The sequence below is a fragment of the Lontra canadensis genome, unplaced genomic scaffold, assembly GCF_010015895.1.
Source record: "Lontra canadensis isolate GAN:19392208 unplaced genomic scaffold, GSC_riverotter_1.0 scaffold63, whole genome shotgun sequence".
NCBI classification, from domain to species: Eukaryota; Metazoa; Chordata; class Mammalia; order Carnivora; family Mustelidae; genus Lontra; species Lontra canadensis.
In genome coordinates this window covers 3,781,722-3,807,449 of record NW_022631057.1, presented here as the reverse complement: position 1 = coordinate 3,807,449, position 25,728 = coordinate 3,781,722, and the positions used below count along the sequence as shown (strand labels likewise).

The 25,728-nt window shown below is 49.6% G+C and overlaps 1 protein-coding gene across 1 annotated transcript; it reads right to left on the bottom strand.

Annotated features, from left to right (window-relative positions):
• Positions 1-3,295: 3,295 nt before the first annotated feature.
• FCAMR (Fc fragment of IgA and IgM receptor) lies at positions 3,296-15,240 on the bottom strand. The gene is made up of 7 exons (XM_032878171.1): positions 14,801-15,240; positions 12,144-12,204; positions 7,590-7,928; positions 5,923-6,682; positions 5,154-5,272; positions 4,422-4,549; positions 3,296-3,364 (listed from the first exon to the last, which is right to left on the bottom strand). Exons 1-7 carry the CDS (start codon positions 14,837-14,839, stop codon positions 3,356-3,358), a joined length of 1,455 nt encoding a protein of 484 aa, XP_032734062.1. The 5' UTR covers positions 14,840-15,240; the 3' UTR covers positions 3,296-3,355.
• Between the last annotated feature and the right edge of the window lie 10,488 nt (positions 15,241-25,728).

The following is a 25,728-nucleotide window of genomic DNA, read 5'->3' as shown; positions in this document are numbered from 1 at the left end:
ACTCTTGTCTCAAGGGCAACATCTGACCTTGCCGGGCAACATGGAAAACACCTTTGGTCATGATAGTCCTGGCGTTTCCTCTCTTAACTAAGATCCTCGGGGGAGTCAGGAATTTGTAACATTAGGTAAAAGAGCGGCCTTTCTTTGACCTTCTTCTCTCAGAGCAGAACTGGTAGATCTAGACCAAGTCAGCAAATAAGCAAAGGTTGGGAACTCAGCCAGAGGCTGGAAAAGGCGAAACAGAGAAGACCCTGGATGCTAACCAGGGAATTTGTGTCTTCACCAAAATGGGACCGGGGGACAAATCGTGGCTGACTGGCACAGTGCCCCAGTGTTCATGATTTCTACATGCCTCCAGAAGTGTGGGATAGTGTCCTCCCCTGCCCCTCTTCTGTCCTTCTGGGTTTCTGCTGACCCCTGGGGGAGCAGGCAGGGGGATGACAATTTGTCCTCCTGTTTAGAGTGAAGGGAGCAGGCTGGTCCCGGGGGTACGGGGAGTGCCTGCGAGCCAAGTGGCATCCCTTAATGGGAAGGAAAGAGCTTGGTGGGCTGGACCCTGCCAGAGGGTCTGTTGTCTTTTGTGGAGAATCTCCATTTTCATCGAACATTTGTCAAACTCTTAGCCCTGGGGTATCTGTACCCTTGGAAAATAATCACACAATTCATGTCAACTAGGCTTAAGTGCATTACAGATCATTCCGTGGAAATACCTTCCTTTTCGTGTCTGACCAAAGCTGTGTTTAAGCTGATTCCGGAGTTCCCAGACCACACTGGCTACTGGAGGAGAGGAAGAGAGCCCCAAAACCTTAGTGGAGAACAGTGACAAGTTGCCTGGGTTGTCAAGCATTTGCCCTGGGTTACCCAAGATGGACGGACATCCCCACAGGGAGTGAAAGGTCTGGGCTCTATAATGCCGGGAAGGACCTCGGGACAGTGACTGAAATTTCAGCTCTCCGTTCCAGCTCCATGAACTTGTATGCTTTGCTTAGCCAGGCTGGGAATCCACCCGCTGGGTGACCAAAGAAAACAATTCACTGGAAATGATTATAAAACCTTCTACACACGGGCCTGACAGGAAAACAAAGAAAGCTCTCGAAGGTTAAACAGGAAAGGACCTGAATAGATTCCAGGGCATAAACCCAAGTGAGGAGGAAGGCAGCGAGGGGTATGGATCAAGGATTTAACCATCAGAGTAGACTGCTTTGCATTTAATTCTCCACTTGCCCTTTCCTAGGGTTCTAACTTCTTCATTTCTCTGACCTCAGCTTTTGCATCTGGAAAGCGAGAATTCTCATGCCTGCCTTACAGAACTGTTGCATCAAATGCAAGGCGAAAACCAAGGGTGGTGCCTGCTCTGTAGAGATACCAAGGCAAGGAGCATCCACATTAAGAGCTCTGCCCCCTCGGGGAGAACCTGCTTGATAACGGGAAAGTCGGCGCTCCCTGCATCTTGAATTCTAAATCTCCACGGAGACTTCCCTGATTCTAGCCTAGCGATGGATGTTTCCCTGCCCCTCGTCCCAGTGATGTGACTACCATGCTAGCTGGGGATAGAAGACAAAAGCCAAGCCACTGACCATGCCACGTGGTGGAGTTGGCCCGCTTTGTCTGTTTGACTTCTGCCCCACTGCAGGTATTAGTTAACCCATAGAGGAAAGCTATAAAGACTTGGGGCTGCCCCATTTCTTTCCAGGTGATCTTATCTCTGCCCAGCAATAAACTGTAGGCCCTGAGACTCTGATCTTGACTCTGCTCTGACATTTTGAACTATTGCTGGCCCCTCCTCCTGGCAGACCTCAGCTTCCCCTAATGCACCAGGACGTGCCAACCGGTTCTACTTCCGGAAGTCACCCCTCCCTCCAGCCACTTGGCGAACACCCTTGCCAGGCTGCTCCCCTCTTTCCCCAAGATGGCGTTGTCAGACTGGGCTTTCTCCCTGCTGAACCCCAAGCAGACACTGTTACAGGAGGTTGGAGGAAGGAGAGGTCCCTGAGAGGGTTATTCAGGGGGAGGCAGGGGGGACGCAGGGAAGCTTATGAAGGAGAGTGTGGTCTGATCCTTGACATCAGAGTGGGAACAGGACAGTCTGGTATGCTTGTATGGCTTAGCTCAGGGGTTGGCAAATCCTGGCTCTAGAGCCAGATCCAGCCTGACACCTGTTTCTGTAAATAAAATTGTGTTGGCTCACAGCCAGTGTCATTCCTTTAAGTATTGTCCTTGGTCGCTTTGGGGCCACAATAGCAGAGCTGCCTCGTTGCAGCAGAGCCTATGTGTCCTACAAAGTCTAAAGTATTTACTCTCAGGCCCTTGACGGAAAAGGTTTGCAGACCCCGACTTTAGCGCACCCAGCTTTCCCAAACAGCGATCCGAGGAACTCAGTCCAGGGAGATTGCCTCACCAAGATACCAGAGTCCAAAACGCTGGGGAAACACTCCTAACGTCCCCACACCCCAGGGCTATTCACAAGGTACCTTAGTGTATCAAAGGCTCCAAATATTCGTATGCATAAGAACCCATTTATTGTTTAACCAGCATTTCCCAAACTCGTTTGATCTACCACCGCAACTTTTTTTCTTCCCTCAGAACAGCTCTTAACGATCTTGAGAAGCTTGCCTTCTGTGGACGCCCCTGGTAACACTGGGTAGGTGGAATGATCCTTTACCTCCTGAGTTCTCAGCCTGACCCTGTCTCTAATAGGCCAAGTGACCTTGGCTGGAGAGCCTCTGCCCCTGCTCCTGCTTCCTCATTGGTTGAATGGGGTGTGGCTCTTCTGGCTTCCCTGTCCCTCTTACAGACCGTGCAGGAGGGTCACTGAGAACTGAGAGAGTGTTCACAAAAATGATCTGGGGCAAGAAACGGCAACGTCATTGATTGTATTAGTTTTGCTTTGATACATTGTTTAGCAATGGCGAAGAGGAGAAAGCACTAGATCAAGGTTAGGGGTCCCCCTTTCGGATCCTTACTCTATTACTCACTAGCTTTAACCAGATTACTTCTCCCCATAGGGCCTCAGTTACTTCACCCAGGACTCTAAGGCTCTGTTAGCTTTGAAAGCCTATGATTCCATTCGGCTAGACACATCCAACTTCCCTACTTCTCCAAAACAATGGGGTCTCTCTCACCAACTTTGAAGACTAAATCCCTGTGATTTTCTGCGGACAGCGCCTGTGCTCAGCACCAGCTGTGAGGCAGTATTAATGGAGGGTTTCTGGTGCTGCTGACAGCAATGGAGGCAGAGCCGATCCTTCTGGAAATGTCGACCCGACAATTCTCAACTTGATACTGGAGTCCTTCCTTTCTTTCTCTCCCATTGCTCAAAGGCTGCTTTGCCCAGACATAAAGTTCAGACAGCTGGCTAACAGATTTGGCAGAATAAAAAAGCAGATGTGACCCCTGAAAAGGCAGTGGGACCAAGGGTGGAGTGAAAGTTCCCCGATAGACATGGAATGAAGTGTTTATGAAGCAGAATCCACATAAAATTCCTTCTGGCCACCTTCTCTATGAACACCACCCTCCCCTTAAAATGACCATTTCCCAGCTTCATTAACAGTCCTTTGGATAGTAAAGATTTATAAACAGTGGAACAAGAGAAGTTTTATGAAGAATGTGAGAATCTACTGAAAAATTCCCTCCTCATCCATGCATTTAGGAAAATCCCAGAAAATCTTGCCTGGCGCAAAATGTCTGTGGCATAATGAGTATGGGCTCAAATGGGAAGGGGTGATTTGAATAATGGGGGTTGTTCTTTTTGGTTTCTATGGAGAAGGCACCTGCCACTGGAGTCAACCAGGGAAACTCCCAAATGAAGGGGACTCAGCATCTCAGAGGCCACTGAGCCCATGCCCTCCAGTCGACCTTTCAGCCACAAATATTTACTGGGGGCCCCACAGAGCTGGAGGTCCTCTGGGGATTTAGTGAGGTGGATCTAACACGATTACTGCCCCACAGGAGCTCAGAGTGCACTTGAGAAGGCAAGCGTCACGTACGCGAATCTGATGAAATGTACGCAGCAGGCTGAGCACTAAAGGACTTCAGAAAAGAAGGCGGCTAGCAAGGGCGAAGAATGGTGGCTAAGAAGTTATAGCAGTCAGAGGACTCATATATTTTCAAAACCCCAGGAAAGGAAATTCCACACTTTCCCAGGTGACCTCCACCAGGGTTCAATCAAAGCTTTCTTGAAGCCTTCTCTGAGTCATGCATCACCTTTAGCTGGGGCCTGGGCCCAAGGGTGGCCCAAGGGAAGCCTCTGCTTCCCCAGAGGGAGTGCCCACTCCATTCGCTCTGCTTCGTACAGGCGGAGGAAAGACGAGGAAAGGCTGAAGCTATGGTCCTTCATCCTGGTTCTCTTTGCATGGTGACGGAACAGCTTATGCTTCCACTCCTCAGGGTCCGGGATGTGTCTCTGGGACAGTCAGACTGACCTGGGGAGGACAGTCATCCCGGAGCATGTTCCTTTCCATGTGGGGCAGCTGGTCTGGCTGCAGGCTCGGTTCCAGGAGATATGTCATCTGAATCAAGGTGACCGCTGCTGCCCTCTCTGTCTCCTGAGCTGCACAGACACAGAGTGGGCTGTGAGGGGACTGGGGACTGAATTTGATTCCCTGAGAACCCCAACCCCCCACCCCTTCTGGGAACTTCCTGACACAGAAGAACGCAGTGGAGCCCTTTGACTGAAGAGGATGCGGCCGGGCCTTTGGGGTCCTGGCTGTGATCTTAGTCTCTTCCACCTGCTCCCACAAATCTCACCCTCTCTTCATCAGAGCTAACCACTGTGGAGCACTCATTTGGGGAGCCTTTGACTGTGGGCTGGAAGAGACTTTCAGGCAGGCCGTGGAGAGGGCACAAGCGTAGTTTGCTCCCACATCGGGGACCTCCATGGGGGACTGGTCCTGCCGTTCGCATGCCTGTGGGGAACGTCTGTCTTGCCTTCCTCTGAGGAGCCTCTTCTCCAGCTCCGGGATGTCACTGAGGCGTTAAGTACAGAGACGGTTCCCCCATTTCACTGGTAAACCAAGGCCAGGAGTGGTGAAATGGCTCAAGCTAGAACTTAGCATTTCCCTCTCCAGAGGTCTTGGCCCCAACTCCGACCCAGTCCTGCCTGAGCAGAACAAACACTCCCTCCCCAGCCTCGGGGCTACTCCAACTGCACTCACTCATCTGCTTTGTCCAGAGCTTCTTTTGCAATAGGCCAAAAGCCACAAGGGTCAGGGGGCACAGCACCGTGGAAACGGGAATCAGGATCCAAGAGATGTTTTTCTCTCCCGGAGAAGCGCTGGAGTGGAAGTAGCCGGTGGGGGGAGGGAAAGAGCAAAGGGGAGGACGGTTGGAGCTGGACAGGAGACTGAAGGGCATAGGGTCCTCGCCCCTCGCTTTACAGGTGAGAGGCTAAGGTGGGGGAAGTTGGCTGCCTTCATTCCCACAGCGGGTTAGTAGCAGGGCTGGGACCAGAACCCCTGTCTTCAGGTTCCCAAGCCCTGAATCCTGGTCCCCACTGCACTGCCCAGGTGTGGGCCCCCCTGGGGGCCAGTGGGAAAGAGGACCGAGTGAGTCATGTCACCCACCCTGGGCATTTGGCTCTGCCACAATCTTTCCTTGTGGCTTCAGCAAGTACCTCCCCTCTCTAGAGCTTTTGTTCCTCATCTATTACAAAAAAAAAGTCCCAAAGTTTCCACCTAAATATTCTGTTTTCCTAATGTTTAGATTTTTACTTGAAAACCACGTGAAAATACTCTGGGTTTCTTAGCAAGGACTCTTGAACAAGGGAGGGTCTGTGATTTTTATGGTCCTTGCCCTTCGTTGTCCCAGGGTTACAAAGAGAGAAGTGAGCACATGGAGTGGGGTACAGAGGTCAGCCCACGGGGGAGCATGCCGGGAGTGGGGCAGATACAGAGCCCCGGCCAAGACGAGGGTCTGGGAGTTTACCTCATCATGGAGGACCTCTTGCCCATGGGCATCACGGACCCAGCAGCTGGGGCCTGGCTTGGTGTGGCTTGGGGATCGCTGTCTCCAACAGGCATGTCTAGGTCCCCTTTGGTGGCTTCCTGCTCAGACGCCATCTCTATGCTGGTAGGTCCTGGGGTCCACACACTCGCAGCTGGGGTGCTTCCTTCATTGGAGCCCAGGGCTTGTGGCTGAGCCGCAGCTGTCACTGTTTCTGACAGGATTTCCTGCACCCATTTTCCTGAGACCAGAGTCGATGGCCTACCGGTCCCTGGGACCTTCCCAGTGACATCCAGAGCTGTTCTGACCCAGTCTGTTTCTTCTGATGGTCCACCGGCCTCAGTAGCTGTCTCCCTCCCTGCCTCGCTGGGCCTAGCTGTATTTGCTACTGAGCCTCTGGTGTCCCACACCCAAATACCTTCTGTCGTACCGGATATGCCTTGGATTGTTGAAGGCAGACTCTCTGGAATGGGGACTGTTGTCCAGACAGAGCCCTCTCCCTGGCTGGCTGTCCCTACAGCTACTGCCTCAGTTGTCCCTGGGGTCTGCCTTCCCTCAGCTGATGCTCTTGTTTTGTTGGTTCCTGGAGGCAGAGCAACTCTGTCCCATCCTGTCCCCTGTCCTTCTACAGTCTGGGTGGCTCCTGAGGTCTGTCTGTTGGGTGCTGGTGATGCCGTTTCAGAGGATCTCATGACGCACTCACCTGTAGCCAGAGTAGCTGAGGGGCTGGTGCTGGAAGGATCTGTGAACGGCAGAGGGAGACCACATGGGAAGGCTACCCTGGTTGCCTGCAGGATTTAGCAAAGGATGCCAGGCTAGTACGCCTGCTCCAAGGACTGAGTCCTCACCAAGCCACACAGTCTTTGGTTAATATGTTGGAAAAAATAAAAATTAGGGAAAACCAGGCATGTCCTCTAGCCTGTTGCACATATTGACATTCTTTGGTCCTTTCTCCTTGTTTTATGCCCACATACTCTCTACTGAGCCGTCCCGCACTCCCACGCTGGCCCCTTTTCCGCAGCCCGCCCCGTACTGCTTCTCAGACACAGCAGGCCATCTCAGCAGATGTGTGAGAACATCTCACCGGACACATGCAAACCCAGGCTCTGCCTGCTCCCTGCCATGCCACCTGTCCCTGCCGGCCACTGCCTGGGCCCCCTTCCGTGGATTCTGGGTGCCCAACTCCAGGTCACGTCTCTGGATCCTGCCAGGTAGAGTATGGTCTTGGTAGCTTGTGGGATGTCTGCCAAGGGGCTCAGTCTCAGGAAAAACCACTTCTCTCCTGAGTATCTCACGTGGTCTGCTTGTCTGAACAAAGAGACTTCGTGAGCCTAAGAAGCTGCATTTTTCAATTTGCCCCCCTCTTGGAGTCCTCTCCAAGTGTCTAGGCCATAGAATTTGGGGGAATGTGGGCAGGACAGCTGGCATGCATTCATTTAGGTAGTTTTCCAAATACCTGCCTTCCTTCTGAAGGTAATTGCTTTCTGAAATGAAAGCCGACTTCCTAAAGTCTCTGCTTCACCCCCAGCTTTTCCTCATCACCGCCCCTCCTCAAGCTTAAAGCCCTCTTGGACCTGTCGATCTGCTCCTGCACCTCCCCCCACCGCCCCCTGCATTTACTTCGCCAAACTTGACCCACCAGCCTGTACCTGTGGAGACGGTCAGATTCATGCTGAAGAAGAACACGTTGTTTCTGTTGCCAATGCCACAGCGATAGCGCCCCACGTCTTCCGGGGACAGCTGAGACAGCGTCACCACAAACAAGCCGCACCGCGGGTAGTCTACTAGGGCCACGCGGCCGCGGTAGCCGAGGTGAGTGTAGTTGGTGGTGGACACGACGGTGTGGCAAACCCGTGTCACCGGGCTTATGCGGCACCAGTACTTCCGCACATGCTTGTTGATGGACAAGGGGCTGTAGTGGCAACGGATGGTGACAGCTCCCCCAGGCCTCCCAGACACCAGCCTCGGGCCTTTCAGTGCATTTGCAGCTGTGGGCAGAGAGCGGGGGAGAAAAGTCAAAGGAAATGGAGCGCTGGCTATAGCCACTGTTTGCGGGTTACAAGCTCCAGACTCTGCCGGAATTAAGGAACAGGTCAGAAAATGCCGTCGTGAAAGTGAAGGGAAGAGGAATGCATGTGGACACTTGGGAGCTCAGGAGTGCCCCCAGATGTGGGTGGAGCTTCACCTAAGGCCCCATCTGAGAGACAAAAACTCGAGAATGCTCCCACCAGCTATCTAGCTGGCGCCTGTCGCATGCCCAGCGTTCTCAGACAAGTCCTTCCAGAGCCCGGCCAACATCTGACAGAAGGGGCTACGGTTTGTTTGATGGAACACAAGAGAGGAGGTAAGTAGGGGAGGGTGGGTTAGTGTGCGTTCCCCTGAGAGGGAAGGGTGCCCTGAACACAAGAATCGCGGTCCATGTAGTGGACCAGGCGGTTGAAAAATATTCACACCTGACACTTTTCTGCAGAAGTACAGACAGCCGCGTACCACTGTCAGAGCGCAGATGAGCAGCGCCGTGAACAGGTCTGCTTTGGCAAGGGGCGAACGTCAGGCCTGAACACTTCGCGGCCTGTTTACTGAGTGACGTGAACTTGACCCGATGCGGGCAGAAACAGAGCTTGTTCTCATGCTGTCTCTTCATACCGGCTCTGCCCCTTGATAAATCTCAGGCACGATTTCAGGTGCGGGAACTTTCACAGTCTCACTTACACTGGAAAAAAGTCCAATCTGGTCAAAACCTATATATGCAGCCCAGTCCCGTGACTGACTGCAACTCCAGTCTCTTTGCTCTGCTCCTTCCTCTGTTCAAAACTGCAGGTCAGGCCCTGCGGGGATTGCCTGTGGCGGGGCAGAGGGGAAGGTGACGGGGAGAGCTGCCGTCTGTGCACACGCTCTCCGGGCACAAGGGATATCCAGAGCTCTTCCGAGAACTTTGGCCTCCCAGACTGTTCCAGGCCCTCTGGCTGCAGTTCCTTCCTTGTAAGAACTGCCTCTCCTGGGGCCTCTTGTGCCTCCTCCAAAACCACACCTATGACTTTGGGCCACCTGCCCTTCTTTCTGTAGTCACAGCCCTTTCTGGCTGGCCTTTGTGGTGGGCTCCCCCAAGGCCAGCTCCTTTCTGTAGGTCCCACATTTGATCACAGGAAGCACGCTTTGGTCCTACTGTCAGAGAAGCTGGGACGTGGGACAGCTTGGCAAATGGCATTCTCTAAGTTCCTTCTCTTATTTGAGAGAACGTGAGGGGGAAGTGATCCCTCCTGCCCCCTAGGGCAGGTGGAGACGAGCCCAACACACTGACACCTCTCTCAACAGCACTTCTTTGGTGAGCTCGGATACCCTCCCCTGATTCCTCAGATGGCTACATGGGGGGCTGTTGCTGGCACAGCCCGCAAGGCAGTCTCTCCACGGTCCTGCACAGGCGCTTAAACATCTGGCTTTCAGGTGTGGCTGCCTGGCCTTGATCGATTTGTTCTATGTCTCTAGGGCCCTCTGAAGCTGAGAAGGTTCAGTTTTTGTTGATTGTTTGTTTCTAAAGATTTTATTTATTTATTTGACAGAAAGAGAGAGAGAGCATGAGCACACACAAGCAGGAGAGGGGCAGACGGAGAGGGAGAAACAGACTTCCCACTGAGCAGGGAACCCGACGCAGGGCTCGATCTCAGGACCCCAGAGATCATGACCTGAGCCAAAGGCAGACATTCAACAGTCTGAACCACCCAGGTGCCCCAAGAAGGTTCAGTTTAGTATCCAGGTTTAATATCCCGTTGCCAGAACTGGCTATAGAATCGCAAAGCCCGGTGCAAAGTGGAAGTACAGAACTTCCTGCTCAGAGGCTAGTAAGCCCTGTTCTCTATGATGCTAGCAGGGCATTAAACTGAGCCCCTTCTGAGGATGGGGCCCTGTGACTGCCCAGGGCACATGCTCATGATGCCGGCCTGCCTGCTGCATATGTCTTGAGGTCTAATTATAGGAAATGCTATGACTATAGCACTACTCACTGTAGGTTTAATTAAATGACATGCCACCAGCTATGTTGCTATTAATAAAGCTAAATGGCAACCTTTCTTTAAAACTCAAGAATATTTACAATTTTAAACAAGGACCGTCTCGGGACAACATTGATGGTGCCCTGATAAGGTGTTCGTACTCTAGTTCTCAGGAATTCTTGCAGTCTACACGTGGCACATACGAGAGGCTCTCTGCCCTGTTCATCAGCAGGATGGGGCAGTCTGACCTCGCAGAAGGCTGATAAGAATCCTGAATGCGCTCTTGCAATGAACATTTTTTCTTACATAAATACCAAATTTTGCTTGCCCTTGAGAACTCATTTGGTGAATACCTGATCAGTAGCTCTTAGTTACATATATTTAAGGTGTATACAGATTATATTATATATAATTGAGAATCTATTGGGTATGGGCTAGCATTTTAGGATGAAGGGGGTGCCTTCCTCGGTTCCCTGATGCATATTCTCAGCCCTGAAGTGGAGGCGAGGACCCCATCATTTCCCTGCAGTTGTCTGTGGCTCTGGCTTCCCTCGGGGAGGAGTGAGGGGGGCCTGCAGAAGGAGGGAGCTCATGGACGGGAGACCAACTCGGTCTGCGCGAGCACAAGAGTTCTGAAGCTGGACAGAGGGGGAGCGGTTGCACCTGCAGTGGCTGCCTCCTCCATCTGGCAGAGGGGTGAGAAAGGAATGAGTGTTTCCCTGGCTCAGAGGCGGGGCCTGGAGGGGAAAGGGCCACTCCACCGGCATCTGAGATGGGTCTTCTGTGTGGAGGGGTCAAAGCAGAACCTGGGCAAAGGGAGGAGATGGACCATCAGGGGACCATCTTAGTTCACAAATACAATCACAAAGGGAAGAGCCAGCTCTCAACTCCTCGCCACCCCATCTAATAAGTGTTCCCTGCCTTCTACCTCACCTCCCTTCGGCTCCTATGACCCAGCTGGGGTCCCACATGACATGGAGAGGAGAGGAAAGGGAGGAACAGAGGAGAGGGCCACCATTCCCCTGTACTGCCGTCCTGACCACAGGCCTTGGGTGGATGAGGGGACATATCTTTGAAGGAAGACTGAAGTATTTAACTGCACCCTTAAAAGTATACATTCAGCATTTAAAACTTATGGGAATTGAGTTAGGACTCTTACCTACACTAATATGTTAGCAGAAAAGTCATGAGTCTGCCTGAGTTTTTGCTTGGGGGCAGGGGATGCCTGCTTCTACTGAAAATTTTTAAAATTTTCAATTAAAGAGGTAGAGTGATTATATGACAGAGAGTTCTTGCTCAAAATGAACTTTTGGTTCATTAAAATTCTGATTTGTTTATATACCAAACACAATTATTCATCTTTTTCTTTTTTTTTTTTTTTTTTTTTTTTTTTTTTTTTTTTGGTGTTACCAGAGCATTTTCATTTGTTCAGTCAATGATTATTTGCTCAGTCTCTACTCAGGACCAGGTTCTAGGACCAGGCACTCTGGGGACATATTTATCACATTTCTCAATGATTTCCCATCACCATCAAAATAAAATCTAGATACCGCAGCCCGGAGATGTGCCGTGCGTCATCTGAGCCTGATCTATACCTGGCCAACCTCACCATACCAGCCTGCCAGGACCTATGGGGCAAGGACTCTGTCCTCCATCCACCCGTCCTTTGTGACTGGCACGTGCTCAGCCCTCCATAAACGTGTGTCCACTAAATCAGTAGATGCAGAAATGCAAATTTCATTTACCCAGCCGGTTTCTTTGTAGACTCTGAACACTTGAGGAGGGCAGGTCTGCCCTCGCCCCAAGTACTGGGCCTGGCACTGAGTGTTTTTGGAATGAGGGAGAATCAGCAGTGCCCCTTCTGTGCCCTAGAACCCTCATCTTGCAAATGCAGATGACTTTTAGTCAACTGGAAGGGAAGAGAGCAGAGACACTGGGACTATCAGAACAGGGAATATTCTAGAAGTGAGCATGGCAGGCATTGGCCCTCTCCTGTGGGCTCTTGCCTCTCTCATTCCCCCTGGATGCAGACCTCACCCTTCCCTGGACTCACTGCATGGCCCGGGGTTCCCGAGAGAGAAAGCCAAGGGTAGAAAGTCCTAAATGTCGAGGCAGCCTTGAATACTGCTGAGCGGCCCACCAGCAAACCCTACAGACTGGGAGGCTCTGGGCCGGCATTGCAAGCTCCACATCTGGGCGGTGTTTGGGACTCACCTTGCAAGAGCAACAACGTGAGGAGGGTGGGCATTTTCCATCCTGCCCTCTGGATGGTGACCTGCAAAAAACACTATATTTGAGGAAACCCAAGGGGGCAGCTGAGAAGCTGAGGGGAGCCCAGGGAGGCCTGGGGTGAGGTGAGCCCTTTCTCACACGAGGACCTCAGTGTGCTCAGTGTTGTGGCTGATGGGCCGTATCTCACCCAGAGCAGGACTGCAACTGCTCTCCTTGAGAGAAACATGACTCCATCTCCCACCCCCAAACCCGCATGTTTGGCCCGGGTCATGACCACCAAGGCGAAAAGGTCTCTACCTTTGGAGTTTCTGTGTTCAGAAGAGTTGGAACTCCCTCTGTAGGATCCCAGCAGCCCCCCCAACTTGCCAGCCTCAGAGCTCTGAATTTGGGGGAGCCTTGGGTCATGGAAAGACCATGTGCTTACAGTTGAAACGTAGGCGGGAGCTCTGGGGCCTTGGGGGTCAGTTTCCTCCCCGGGGAAATGAGCACATGCGTCAGGGGCTTGTTGCACAACTGAAACTGGATTGTGTTAGAAGTGCTGGCAGTGTGCTGGGTACAGAGCTGCTCCCTCCCCCTTCCCTCCTCATCCCTTCTTTTTTGCAGAAAGAGAATTGATTCCTTCAAGGGGAAGCTGGTGGGGTTTCTCCGGGCAGTAACAAGGACTTAGACACAGACTCTCTGGACAAGCAGTTGTCGGCACAAGAGTTCTATTCTCTTTCTTCTCCATAGCTTCTAGAAGGTTCTCCCTGTCCTCTAGTGCATGCTCATCTCCCCCTACTCTGGTCTCTCCTGTGGGCCTGGTGGGACTTTTTGTGTCATCACTCTAACCCCAGGCTCTGGGACAGGATGCAGCACGGTGCTGGAGCGAGGACCAACCACTCTCGGAAGAGACACCATACTGATCCCCACTCACTAGCCTTTTACTGCTTGCTGATGATAAAGACTGAGACTGTACATTATACTTCATTTGTAGTCCCCCTTAGTGTTTTCATGGATGCTTTTGGGTTGATTAAAAATCTGTGCTTTACATCTGTCTACTGCCTACAGTTCTTAGGACCTACACATTTAGAAAAGAAAGAGAAAAAAAAAGAAAGAAAGAAAGCGAGAGAGAGAAAGGGCAAACTAGTTAGCTATCATAGTCTCCTTCTCCCTCCAATCCCGACCTCACTAATGCTGAGCACAGGTGTAGACCATCAATGGTCTGACCCAGGGGCTGGAGATCCCCACCCCCCACCCCTGACCCTTGCCCAACTAGACAAAACCACGCAAGGCCACTGGCCAGGCTGGGACATAAGCTTAAGGAGGAGAAAAGGGAATCGGGGAGGCAAGAAGGAGAAGGCGGAGAGGAAAGGAAGAGCAAAGGAAGAGAGAGTAGAGGACCGGAGAATGATTGAATCCATGGTTTGGCCCCATAGCTGCGAACTGTCCCCTCAACTTGGCTCCACCAGCCATCGCCCCTAAAGGCTCCGCAGTGGAGCCCTGAGGGTGGAGAAAGTTGGAAGAGTCCTTGGGCTCCTCATGCCTCCTTCGTGCCCTCTTAGCGATGCCCCTGCCTTGGGTGCCATCATGGCCGCCCAGCTGCCCGCCTCCCCCTGCCGTCCAGGGTTCTGGCTGCTTGCCTTCACCCAGAGGCTCTCCCAGGTGTGCCAGCGCCTAATCTGCTGTTTGTTTAATGTCCACCAAGCCTGGCTTCCTCGGAGCTTGTTTTTCTAGGGCACTAGGTGCTGACACGGCCCACGCTGAGGTCAAAGTCTTAGCACCACACCACCCAGTTCCTTGGAAGTCCACTGGTGCAGCAATCTCTAGGCTCGGGAGCAAAAGCCACCTCACCCCCAAGAGGCAATGAGGAAGCACAGGGTGTGAGATAAAAGGTCTCCCGGGAGTTATCAGCCTTGATTGGAGGCTGAAAGGACAATATCCGAGGAAATGTCTCCGAGCCGGCTACCCAGCCAGTGACCTTCAGAAAACCTTCCTCCAGGATACAGAGAGCCCCAGCTCAGCAGCCTGGGGCTACAGGCCTCTGTAATAATCCACAGCATTTTAGGGGATGAGGCCACTTGGGGGGCTGCTCTTGTCCCCCCATCCTGCTGGGAAGGGCATCTATTCATCTCTAGCACAGGCTGGTATATGACTCCCCAAATCCCTACCGCCCTCCTGAGGCCCACTTCCCTCCTATTCCTACCCAGGGGCAGCAGACACGAAAGCAAGGGGGCCTTGGTGATGTAGAGGGAAGTGCTCAGAACCAGGACTCAGGGGACTTTGCTTCGCCAGTGGCTGGTGGAATGACCTAGAGCAAAGGCAGCCTTGTCTCCATTACAGCAGAAGAGCTTTGGCCTTGTGATCTCCATGTCTCCTTCCCTTTCTGACATTTGTTGGTTTCACATGACTCAGGGCCTCAAAGGAATCATGCACTCTGGTGGGAGGGAGAGTCAAGGGGAGCAGGAGAGTGGGGAGGCAGGAGGGAAATGTTGTGGCCTGAACCCCATGGTCCTTCCCTGGCCTCCTGGGCATGAGCCCAGCCTGATCTGGGAAGGGCCCCTGAGTGCACACTGGAGAGCTGATGCTGCAAGTCACCACCCCCTGTCCCCCATCCCGAGGGAGACAAGACCCCAGCTTCTGGGGAGAAAGCCGAGTCTCACCTGTCTTTCTCCTGGCTTAGCCGAGGCTTCTCCAGCCATCTCAGTCCAGAGATAATATCCACCCGGACTTTTCTTTTTATTCTCTCTCGTTTTGCGATGCTGGTGTTTGAACACGTTCTACCTTCTTTTCTTTAACCTTGAGACTGAGAAGGCAGCCCTGGAGAGCTGAAAATCAGCTGGAGCCCCAAGAAGCTCCAAGTGAGAGATGGAGCTCTGCCCCTCACCTCTCCAGCCCTGCAGCAAGTCAGTGCACCCCGGCCCTGGCTGCTAGTCCTAGGAAGGAACCAGTCCCGGTTCCTTGTGGTCCTCACTGACACTCTTGCAGAACTTTTCCAGGGGTGGTGACAGTGACGTCAAGGATCCACATTCTTCCATCTTTTGTTTCCCCTCCTGTCCTGGGCCCCAGATTTCTCAGGATGCCCCAGTTTAGCTGACCCCTTCAGGATAAGTGGTGCAACAATCTGGGGAGGGGAGAAAATTCAGGGGAGGAATTCCCCTATAGTCTGGCTGGGCAGCCGGTGCCTTCTCCCAGCTCCCAGGAGAGCCAGTGTGGGTCACGGACTCCAGGTCAACTGCATGCCTGGTAGTCCCTAATTCATGCTCTGCACGAAGCACAATATAGGAAATGAGATAATTTCCATGGAAAGAGATCCCTGACCAGCGTGGCTCATCCTGGAGGACAACAACATGCTTAGAAATACTCCAACATTTTGCTTTGGAAAATATGCCATGGGTGGGTTCTCTTCCTCATAAAAGATGTAACTCCTACCCCTGCTGGTTTTAAATGGACATCAGAATGACAACTAAGGAGCTCCAAGGGATAGAGGTATTGCGGACTCGATTGAAGGACTCTCACCAGGGCCCCTGTTGGACACTGCAGCACCCTTGGGCCAGTTAGAAAGGGCACTTCTTCTTCAGAAAAATCAAGGCTGTTGATATATTGTTGCACAATAACCATGGATAGCAACGTGTATTGTCCGTGCATTCCCCCTTCCAGGTTTGAAGATAGATTATGGGTAGGAACTGTGTCAATGAAAGCAATAAGAGAGGAAAAGAAACAATACCATGGGCTGTCTGGAGTGCGGCTGTGAAAAGGTCATCTCAAGTGTGTGTGCCAGTTTCTGAGTGCACAGTGGTATGTGACACTATCCCAGGACTTGGTTAGAAGGTCCAGATCTTCACAAACGCCAACAGCCTCTCATATAAGTTACAAGACATCTACAATGAAAATGGCATCCCCTTAGCTGGGGCATGCTTAAGCAGTGCACAACCTGAAGAACTGTATATGATGGGCCTGCTTATCCCAGAATTGAATGGTGGTAGAAACAGTTAAGGTCTGGCTAAATTCTCCATTCCTAGCTCCTTTGGGAGCAGTACAGCATAGTGCTTTGATCACATAGACTTTGGAGTTAAGACTCCTTCCAAGTTAATATCCCAGCCCTACTTTTTACTGGAAAAATGATATGGGTTAGATTACTTAACAGCTTTACTCCTTGTTTCCTTCATCTGAAAACAGGAGATAATAGCACCTACCTCATAAAGTTATTTTGTGGATTAAGTGTGACAATCCATGTAACTTAAAGTCCCCTGCATGTATCAAATTCTCAGTAAGTTTCAGCCCCTAATATTAATAGCTTAGCTCACAGCAATAGAGAACAGGTATCTTTTAATGATCAAAGCCTCAGAAAAGGTCCTTTTTGAAGGTCATCTATTCAGTGGTTTGCTACTTTCTTTCTCTTTTCCTTTCTTTCTTTCTTTTTTTTGGGGGGGGGAGCATTTGATCATTTTGGCATTTGAAAGATTAGAAATAAATCAATTTGTCTGAAAACATGTCTGGATTGGTTTTGTATTTTAAAAAAATATTTGCCAAATTGCATTGTTTTGTAAACCATGCAGTCATTTTAAAATTTTATTTTATTTATTTATTTGACAGACAAAGATCACAAGTAGGCAGAGAGGCAGGCAGAGAGAGGAAGGGAAGCAGGCTCCTTGCGGAGCAGAGAGCCCGATGCAGGGCTCGATCCCAGGATCCTGAGATCATGACCCGAGCCGAAGGCAGAGACCCTAACCCACTGAGCCACCCAGGCACCCCGTCATTTTTCATCCTTAAGGATATTTTTTCTAGTTTATCTCCTTTTGAACATTTTGGAGACTTTTGAATACTAAAGACATAAACCATAGTAAGGTCCAATTAATTGTAAAGCACTGGGCCAGTTTTCAGAGGACTGACCCGGAGCCACAGTGGCTCCCTCTCTGAAGCTTTATGGGAGAGAAAACTCTGTACTAGCTACTCCTCTTGAGTATAACTGAATTCTTTTGCCTAGCACAAAGCCACGGGAAGCCTCCTTACCTAGGTTTATGATACGCTGACCTTCTGATTCCAGGTCCCAGACTCCAGAAAAAAAAATAATTATACTGAGACAAAATATGAGATCTGGGAAGAGTTTTGCCCACTCCCTGCCCCCCACCTCCAATCCCCTAATCCCAATTTTAGCAAAGGCTTTTATTGCCTAAACAGACACACCGAAGTAAAAATCAGAAACCAGCTAACCAAGGTAAGGAAAGCCACTTGTGCTATAACACAATGTGTATTGATCTCTTCCCTCTCCAAAACATGTTTTCTAATGAATAAATTAAGAGCACTGCACATCACTGCAAAGTTTTCTGCTTGCTATACCTACATGTGCAAGGTTTTTTCTTTTTTTTAAAAATATTTTTAAAATTTATTTTATATATAGAGAGAGAAAGTGGGAGGAGGTACAAAGGGAGAGGGAGAATCTTAAGCAGACTCCACGCTGAGCACAGAGCCCAACTTGGGGCTCGGTCTCACAACCCTGAGATCATATCTGAGCCGAAACCAAGAGGCAGACGCTTAACTGACTGAGCCCCCCAAGCGCTCCTGGAAGCTTTATTCCATCCTCATTATTAGCAAGAGAGACACAGCCCTTCTCCCCCTCCCTAACTCAAGTCCTGGTGAGAATACCAGATGCCGATGAAAGCGTTGTTTAAAAACACCTGGATCGCCACTACAAGGCCTTGATCACTTAGAAATTCATAGAGGACGGTGAACTATGAGACTTGTCACTCTTCCAAAGGATAAGAGGAGAAAGTATTTGGATAGCATGAATAATCATTTTATAATGATGTTTAGCAGGCTTTTACAACCTCCACATCATTTAGCTGATAGTAAAGATTGCAATCCAGTGACATTTACAGCCCTCCAAATCCAGAAGACCTCTCAAAGGCAGTCGGGTAAGTGCTGTGATGGTTTAAGTTCATGGAGAAACCGCTGGTAAAAGCATAGGCGAAAGAATCCCAGGAGATCATTTCCTAGTTCATAGGAGTACTGCCTGAGACCTTGGCACAGATGGCTTCAGATAATCATGACCAAAAGCTTTTAGCACAATCTTTCTGGAGTGATGAAGTTTGGAGACTGAAACACACATATTTCTGACCGGTTGGTGTTATTTCATGATGATGCTCTTTGGAATAGACATTGTTCTTCAATAATGAGTCCTGAGTCCTTGCTGGATGGAAGGGACCCCCAGTAATTAACTTGCCACTGAGGAATGGTGTTAGATGGGGGGCCAGGTGCTCTGCTCTACTGCTGGCAGGTTGGATGGTCATGAGCAACAAGGCTGAACTCAGCGGGGTTCATAGGAGCCTGTGCTGTCTGTGGGAGCCCGGGGACAGCCCCGTCCCTCATGTGTCCCTTGTGCCAGCACTTTGGTGGCCAGTGCCTGCAGTTGGCTGCATCTTCCATGGTGGGCGCTCTCTGTGGGGCATCAGCCTGTGACTTAAAGAGCTTTGCACTTCACGCCACTCCCACGTCCACCCATGTGTCCCCACCCATTCTTTCCATCTCTCTCCATCTGGCCTCTGTATCTGTCCTAACATCAAGCCATTTTTCCTTCCACACAAAGCAGAACATCAACCCAAAGTCTGCCTATTGGAAGGACTTACTCTTGCCACTGTTATTCGAGACCAGCCCTTGTAACCCACTTACTGTTCACTTTCACTGTGAACGCACATACCGGACCAACTGATCCACAAGTGAAGCTTGGGTTGTGTCTTCCGCTGCCACGTGGCTTATTAGGGAGGCTCCTATGTGGCCCTTCATGAACGGAGGAGGGGGGGACACTCTGCAATAGTGTAGCTGAAGTGAGGGGCCGGGCTACTCCCTCATGCAGTTTACTTGTGCCCACATGTCCTTTGTGAGCTCAGACCCAGCTGTACCCCTTCCAATTCACCATCAACCGCTGCTGGCTGGTCAGACCTTATGACTCTGTGCGAGTAATAATAGCTTTCAGCCCATGATGGGCAGTTGAAAGACGCACACTCCCCTGGAGTTCTGTGTTCAGGGATTAGGTCTCCGCCGGGACCCAAGATCACACCAGGAGTCGTTTTTCAAAAGACACATTAATTTCCCTTGCACACAGCATGGCTTTGCCAAAGGACCCCAGGGGACTATGTGACTACGTAGTGATTCTACCCGTGGGACTTGCCATAAGCTCCATACAGTATCTCTCCCCAACACCTACACCTCTGATAATGAAAATGCAGGGCTGATGACACGTCAGCCTGGACCTGCCGCAGAGCCTTTCCCTGCTCTAGGCCCTATTCAAACAAACTGAGGGTTTTGGAAGGGAGGGAGGTGGTGGGTTGGGTGAGCCTGGTGGTGGGTATTAAGGAGGGCATGTATTGCATGGAGCACTGGGTGCGGTGCATAAACAATGAATCTTGGAACACTGAAAAAAATAAAATTAAATTAGAATGTTAAAAAGTAAATAAAATAAAATACACGAATTAATAAAAACAAAAACAAAAACAAAGGAAGGAGCTGTGAAACACTAATTTAAAGTGGAGCCAGGAAGCCATGAAGGGGGCGCTCTCCCTCACGAGCTGCATTGCTGCGGGCTTTACCTGGGGGTGGGGTGCTAAGAAATATCTGGACAAGGGAGGGCATGTTTCACATAGAAATTTCTCTCCTACTTTTAAGAAAAAGAAGGAAGATCCCTCCCCGCCCCAGCAATAATGCACCAGCCACGCCATATGGCAATGAGAACCTGCCACGAGGTCCAACACTTCTTCTCCAGTGAACTTTTGTTGAAAACAACCCTCCCCAGTTTCCTCCTAAAACCTAATAAAAGGTGACCTTCCCTTTGTCCGTTTGAACTTGCTTATGGTTCAACAGAGTTTGCTTGAATTGCAATTTCTCTCTTATATCCAAATAAACTTATTTTGCTGGTAAAATAACCTGCCACTTTATTTTCAAGGTTGACCAAGCAGTTCACGCCACTGAGTGTATGGGCAGTGTCTGTGGGTGTGGCAGAACCCAAGATGCCCACCAGGTACGTGCTTCTTTCCTTGTGGTGGGAGGTGCAAGACGGCATCTTGTCTTTTACTTGGGATGAGGTTTCCTGGCAGGACCCTGATCATTCGACCCCTAAAAATATTACTGATGTGACAGTCCCCTGATCTTCCTAGGTTTTACCTCCCATCTCCTGAGACATCCACACCTAAGGCCTCCAACATGTGAGTGTCTTCTTGTTCACATGGCCTGATTAGCACAAGATCATCAGTAATTAATGGATCGAAATGACATCCTACAGAATGCCCAGATGGTCCAGATCCCTCTGGACTATATTATGTCAGAGGACAAGGGGGTTAACATAGCCTTGGAAAATTGTAAATTATGTGTGATTTACCTATATAAATGCAAATGGTCTCTCATCCTCTTCTCTGGAGGGAGTAACAAAAGATGCATTCACCAAGTCAAGGCTACATACTATGGGCCAAGGCCATGTTGATTCTGCTTAGTAGGTAAATGAACACAGTGGCTGGAATTAGGGCCAATATTTGTTTGGGTTTGCATTAATGTATAGTCATTCTCCAGGGTCCGCTAGGTTTCTGCAGAGACCAACTATTGAACTGAATGAGACATCATGAGAACTACTACTCTGCATCCTTTGGATCCTTAAGTGTGATACTAGAAGCAACCATCCTCCCACCATGTGGTATTGCTTCGTATTTATTAACTTGGCTGGGGGGGTGGGGCCACTTGACTTTCCTCAGTACAAGAGTTCTTATTGCCCAAGCCTGAGACCCAATGATCCAACTAACAAGCATGTCCACCCCAGTTATCCATTCAGGGACTGGAGAAATTACCATTAGGCCATTAGAAGTAGCTGCAGACCCAGTGGGCACACTGTAAGCCAGACCTTGGCCAGGGTTTTATTTATTACCTGCCACCCCCCATATCCCGCTAGTTAGAATAAGGGGCCATGATGATGCTTTGGTTCTCTGGGTATCATGTCAGCTTGGACTCTGTGTTCTAATATCAAACACTTGGCAGTCCCTCTTCCCCAGTACACATTTCCCCAAATAAATGACTGTGGGTTCCTTTGGAAAGGACTTATGGAATCATTACTATGTGTGCTTGCTGTGGTGTGGCAGGGTTTTGTCTCCTGGGAATCTGGCTGAGGCTGAGTCTGAAAACTGGCTCAGGTCCAGGAAATAGGCAAGAGATCACGCCATGTTATTGGGCCACTGCCTTTAGACTCCTTGTCATCCGTCATTAACTTCTTCTAATGGTACAAGCTAAGAAACAGCTTTGCTGGCCAAGTGTCCATTTTGCCTCTAGGAATACCATGTTATTTTAATCATCCTCATTACTGTCTGTGAGTCAGACCCCTTTGGCTGCTGCTCTGACCCTGTTGCTCATCATAATAACTGCATCCATCTGGACCCATCATCACCACTGATATCACTAAGCCAAACTCTCTGCCTACCTCTCCTACTTTCAGCCCTGGCTTGCAGAAGAGAGTCTTGGTTGAGTTTTTGAAGATGCTGGTGTCCTTCTCACCAGTCCATTTCTTTTAGCTTTGTGAATGATGCATTGCCCGGGTCTTCCTATAGATCAGAACCATCTGGTAGGTCTCCCAGTCTTCCAGTACATCCACTCCAGCACACTCATTTCCTGAGCCTCTTCATTTCTTCCTCCGCTGCCTTCTAGGGCAGTTCTGGCATTTCAACTTCATATAGCTTGGGTCATCACTTTTTCCATACTTCTAGGAGCCATTTGAACAGCTTGGTCATACACTTCCTGAAGTCCCTGCCAGGCATTACAACTTGTATCCCTGGATTTGTGTCCAAATCAACACACTCTTCCCTATCTTGTCTTGTGCTTCAGCCTCCCTTGATCCAGCATTTTCAGAATCCAGTACCATGTGAACTCCTCTGACTCTTGCTGGTAGCTGCTGAGTAGGACTTACGGCTCATCTGAGGTCTAGTTCTTTTTTTTAACAACAACAACAACAGAGGCTTAACATGGAGTCACTTGTGCTAAGTCCCACACCAACAAACTAAGACTTACTACCTAACAATTGTGGTTTCAGTCTCTCCCAGGAATGCGACCTTTAATCAGTCAGTCTAGAATTATTGGTCAGCATCAGTGAGGTAGCCTGCCCGATAGACCCCTGCCTTCCCCCAAAGGAAGGTGACCTTGCCTGAAACAGTTCACTCTTTGCTGGAATAACTTCATTGCCCTGCCTCCTGCCTATAAATTCTCCCATTTTGTATAACTCCTCAGAGTTCCTTTCTATCTGCTAGGATGGGATGCTGCCTGGTTCATGGATCATTAAATAAAGCCTATTAGATCTTTCCACTTATTCAGTTGATTTTTGCTTTTTAACACGCTTCTTCCAATACCAGAACATCCCAGCTGGGTTATGCTATGACTTAACCCTAGTTTTAAGCCTAGTTACTAGGAGGGGAGATGGAGGGGAGAGGTCTTTGAACTGTCTTCAAGCAAGGTGGGAGTGGGAATAGAAACAGTAGTGATAGCTCTTGATAGGGAGAGGGAGGCTAATTCTGAGGGCTCAGAGAGTTTAGAAGAATCTGAGAGTTAAACATTTGGTGGGGGGGCATCCACCTAGATGTTCCATGCCAAGTTCTGGGGCCCCACCTCCTCTGCAAATGTTTTCATTCCCCTTGGATTCAAGCCTGTTCGTTTGCATGAAATAGAAAGGGCAGTTCCAGTTTTCCTTTACAGAGATTGTTATGGGACTTGCCCAACCTGCCTGAAACCCCACAGGGATTGATAACAAGGGGGTTCTCAAGGGTGATTTATATCCAAACAAACAGTTGTATTTAGCCTCCAGATTTACGACTGTGGGACAAGCTCCATAATGATGGGGGATTTCATTCCTATTTAAATTCTAAATAAAGCCGGTCTGTTCACATTCTCACCTTTTAAGCTCTACAGTGAAAAAATTACTTAATATGAGAAGGTAAATTTTCTTCAGAGATCATTAACCTTGATCTTTCATTCACACAAGCTTTTTTTTTTTTTTTTAAATTACTTCTACTGGAAGATACCTTAAGAAATGATGGAGCCTCACTTTATATTTCAAACAGTGATGCATAGGATCTCCAATGTTCCTGTGGTTCTCTCCTTCCTTAAGTGTTCAATTTACACAGCTGAGGTTTATCTTGAAGGAGAGAAGGGGATGGAATCCTGCAGCTCCAACCACTTCAGCATGGGAGCTCTTCTCTCTAAAGGCAAGACCTGTCTGGATGCCCCCTTCCCCTTTGACTCTTCTTTATTGAGCAACCAATGACTATCCATCACAATGCTGGATGCATTAGGGAGAGAGCAGTAAGGCACAAGTACAAGGGATGTCCTTGTACTTGTGCAATTTACTTGTACTTGTGAAACTTACTACCTCAATGAGAAGGAACTTGAAAACTCAGATATCAATACAAACATATATTCCAAAAAATAATACCTCAAAAAAGTGAGAGAATTCAGTGGACCAAAAAAGTTAGGAAATGATTCTCATAGAATCATAAATCGTCATAGGATTATAAAATGTAAGGGAAATGTAGAAGTGACCTAAGTCAAGTCTCTACTTGATGCATGATATCTTCAAAGACATCTTTATTTTTTTATTTTTTAAAGATTTTATTTATTTATTTGACACAGAGAGAGATCACAAGTAGGCAGAGAGGCAGGCGGGATTGGTAGGGGAGCAGGTTCCCGCCGAGCAGAGAGCCTGATACGGGGCTTGATCTCTCGACCCCGGGACCACGAGCCGAGCCGAAGGCAGAGGCCCAACCCACTGAGCCACCCAGGTGCCCCCAAAGACATCTTTAAAAAAGAGGCATATCACCTTAGTTTGATTACCTCCAGGGCTGAGGAGCTCACACGAAGCCAATTCCATTTTCAAATATCTCCAATTTTTAGAAAATCCTAGCTGAGGAAAATTGAACTTCTTTTAATACCTACCTACTGGTAATATTTATGCCTTCTAGAAAGGAAAATATAAAATTAAATCTATTCCTTCTTTCATTAGACTCTGAACTAGTCCACTAAAGTCAGGCTGATATCTAGGGGGATGGGATAGGTGGGTGGAGGGACCAAAGACACAGAGGGATGACTTTCATGGGTCCTCAAGTGTTCATCGAGAATAAATACACCAGGAGTGCCCGGCTGGCTCAGTTGGTTGAGTGACTGACTCTTGATGTCAACTCAGGTCATGATCTTGGGGGCCTGGGATCAATCCCCATCGAGCTCCTTGCTCAGTGGGGAATCTGCTCAGGGATTCTCTCTTTCCCTCTCGCTCTGAACCTCCCTCTGCTCATGCACTCTCTCTCTCAAATCAATGACTAAGTCTGAAGAGAAAGAAGGAAGAGGAGGAAGAGGGGGAGGGGGAAGAGGGAGAAGAAATATACCAGGTAGAATGTTAGGTGTCAGGAATGGATAGTGAACAAAACGGTATGTGCCCCCCTTCATGGAGTGTCCAGCCTGGTCGGTGAGAAGGACATGAACCTGATCATAGAAACAAGTACATAATTACAAATGTTCATAACTATTCAGCAGGAAAAGAGCAGGGTTCTACGAAAGTGGTGCAGGCCAGGACTGGATAGTGTGTGAGCTGGTTGGTTCGCTGTTCTGGTGGGTAAGAAGCCCGTCTCCTTCAAACATGTTCCAGGTTCAAGTTCAGTCACCTGTTGGGCCCCTACAGCTGCCATCTGGAGGGAGTGAGAACCCGAGTGGGAGTGCTGGAAAGTGCCAAGCATAAAGAGTCCTCTAGTGTTAAGAACAGAATGCCTGCCTAAAGAAGGAAGAGTGTAAGTAGGGACTTGTTTTGGAAGTGGGTGGCCAAGGAGAAGGCCCCAGGGACATGTGCTAATGGGGTGGGGAAAAGGTTAAAGGGAGCACCCCCTTGGTGTCCAGAGTACATACATGCATGCCAGCCAATAACACAGATAGTGAGCCAGGAACGGTTCCTCTGCTCTGCATGTTTTACTCATTTATGCTTCACAAAAGCCATATGAGAAGGTCCTGGGAGGACCTGATTTTACAGGAGTGGCAACTGAGGCACAGAGGTGAAATAACTTGCCCAAGGTCACATGGCTTATGCATCACATAGAGCAGAATCCACAGTTCATGTAATTATCTGGGGAGCCCCAGCAGGGCTCTTGATCCCAGGGCAGGTTCCGGATGTTTCACATGTGCTTGGCTGAGCTGCTCTTTGCAACGATTTGTCTGAGGGTTGATAAAGCAACCCAAACTTTACTCCTCATGCAAGTGACATCCTTGTTGGTTGGCAGGGGGCTCTCTCTCCAGGACAGTCCCCTCTCAGGAACCACACTCCCTCCATCCAGCAGCACTGCCCTCTCAGCACTTGACCTCCATGATTTCTGACGCAGGGGAGAAAGGAATGGGTAAGACACACCGGTTTTTCCATGTTGTCGTCCGAGAAGCACCACACCAAATGTACTTGGCCCAAATTACTCTGTGTCCCAGGCCTAAATGCAAAGGGGGACGGGGAAAATATGAAGACATGGAAAATCAGGACAACACTTCCCTTGTTCCTGCCATAATGTGGAACTGACCCTGAGCCCAGAAGCAGAAGCAAGGG

What these genes read in the sequence shown, in the direction of transcription:
- FCAMR (XM_032878171.1), bottom strand. Translation starts at nt 14,839, where the DNA reads ATGGCTGGAGAAGCCTCGGCTAAGCCAGGAGAAAGACAG. An exon ending in AAGAGGTCCTCCATGATGAG is followed by an intron (nt 5,273 to 5,922) that starts GTAAACTCCCAG and finishes CTTCCACTCCAG; the next exon opens with CGCTTCTCCGGGAGAGAAAA. An exon ending in GCTCTGGACAAAGCAGATGA is followed by an intron (nt 4,550 to 5,153) that starts GTGAGTGCAGTT and finishes GTGTCTGTGCAG; the next exon opens with CTCAGGAGACAGAGAGGGCA.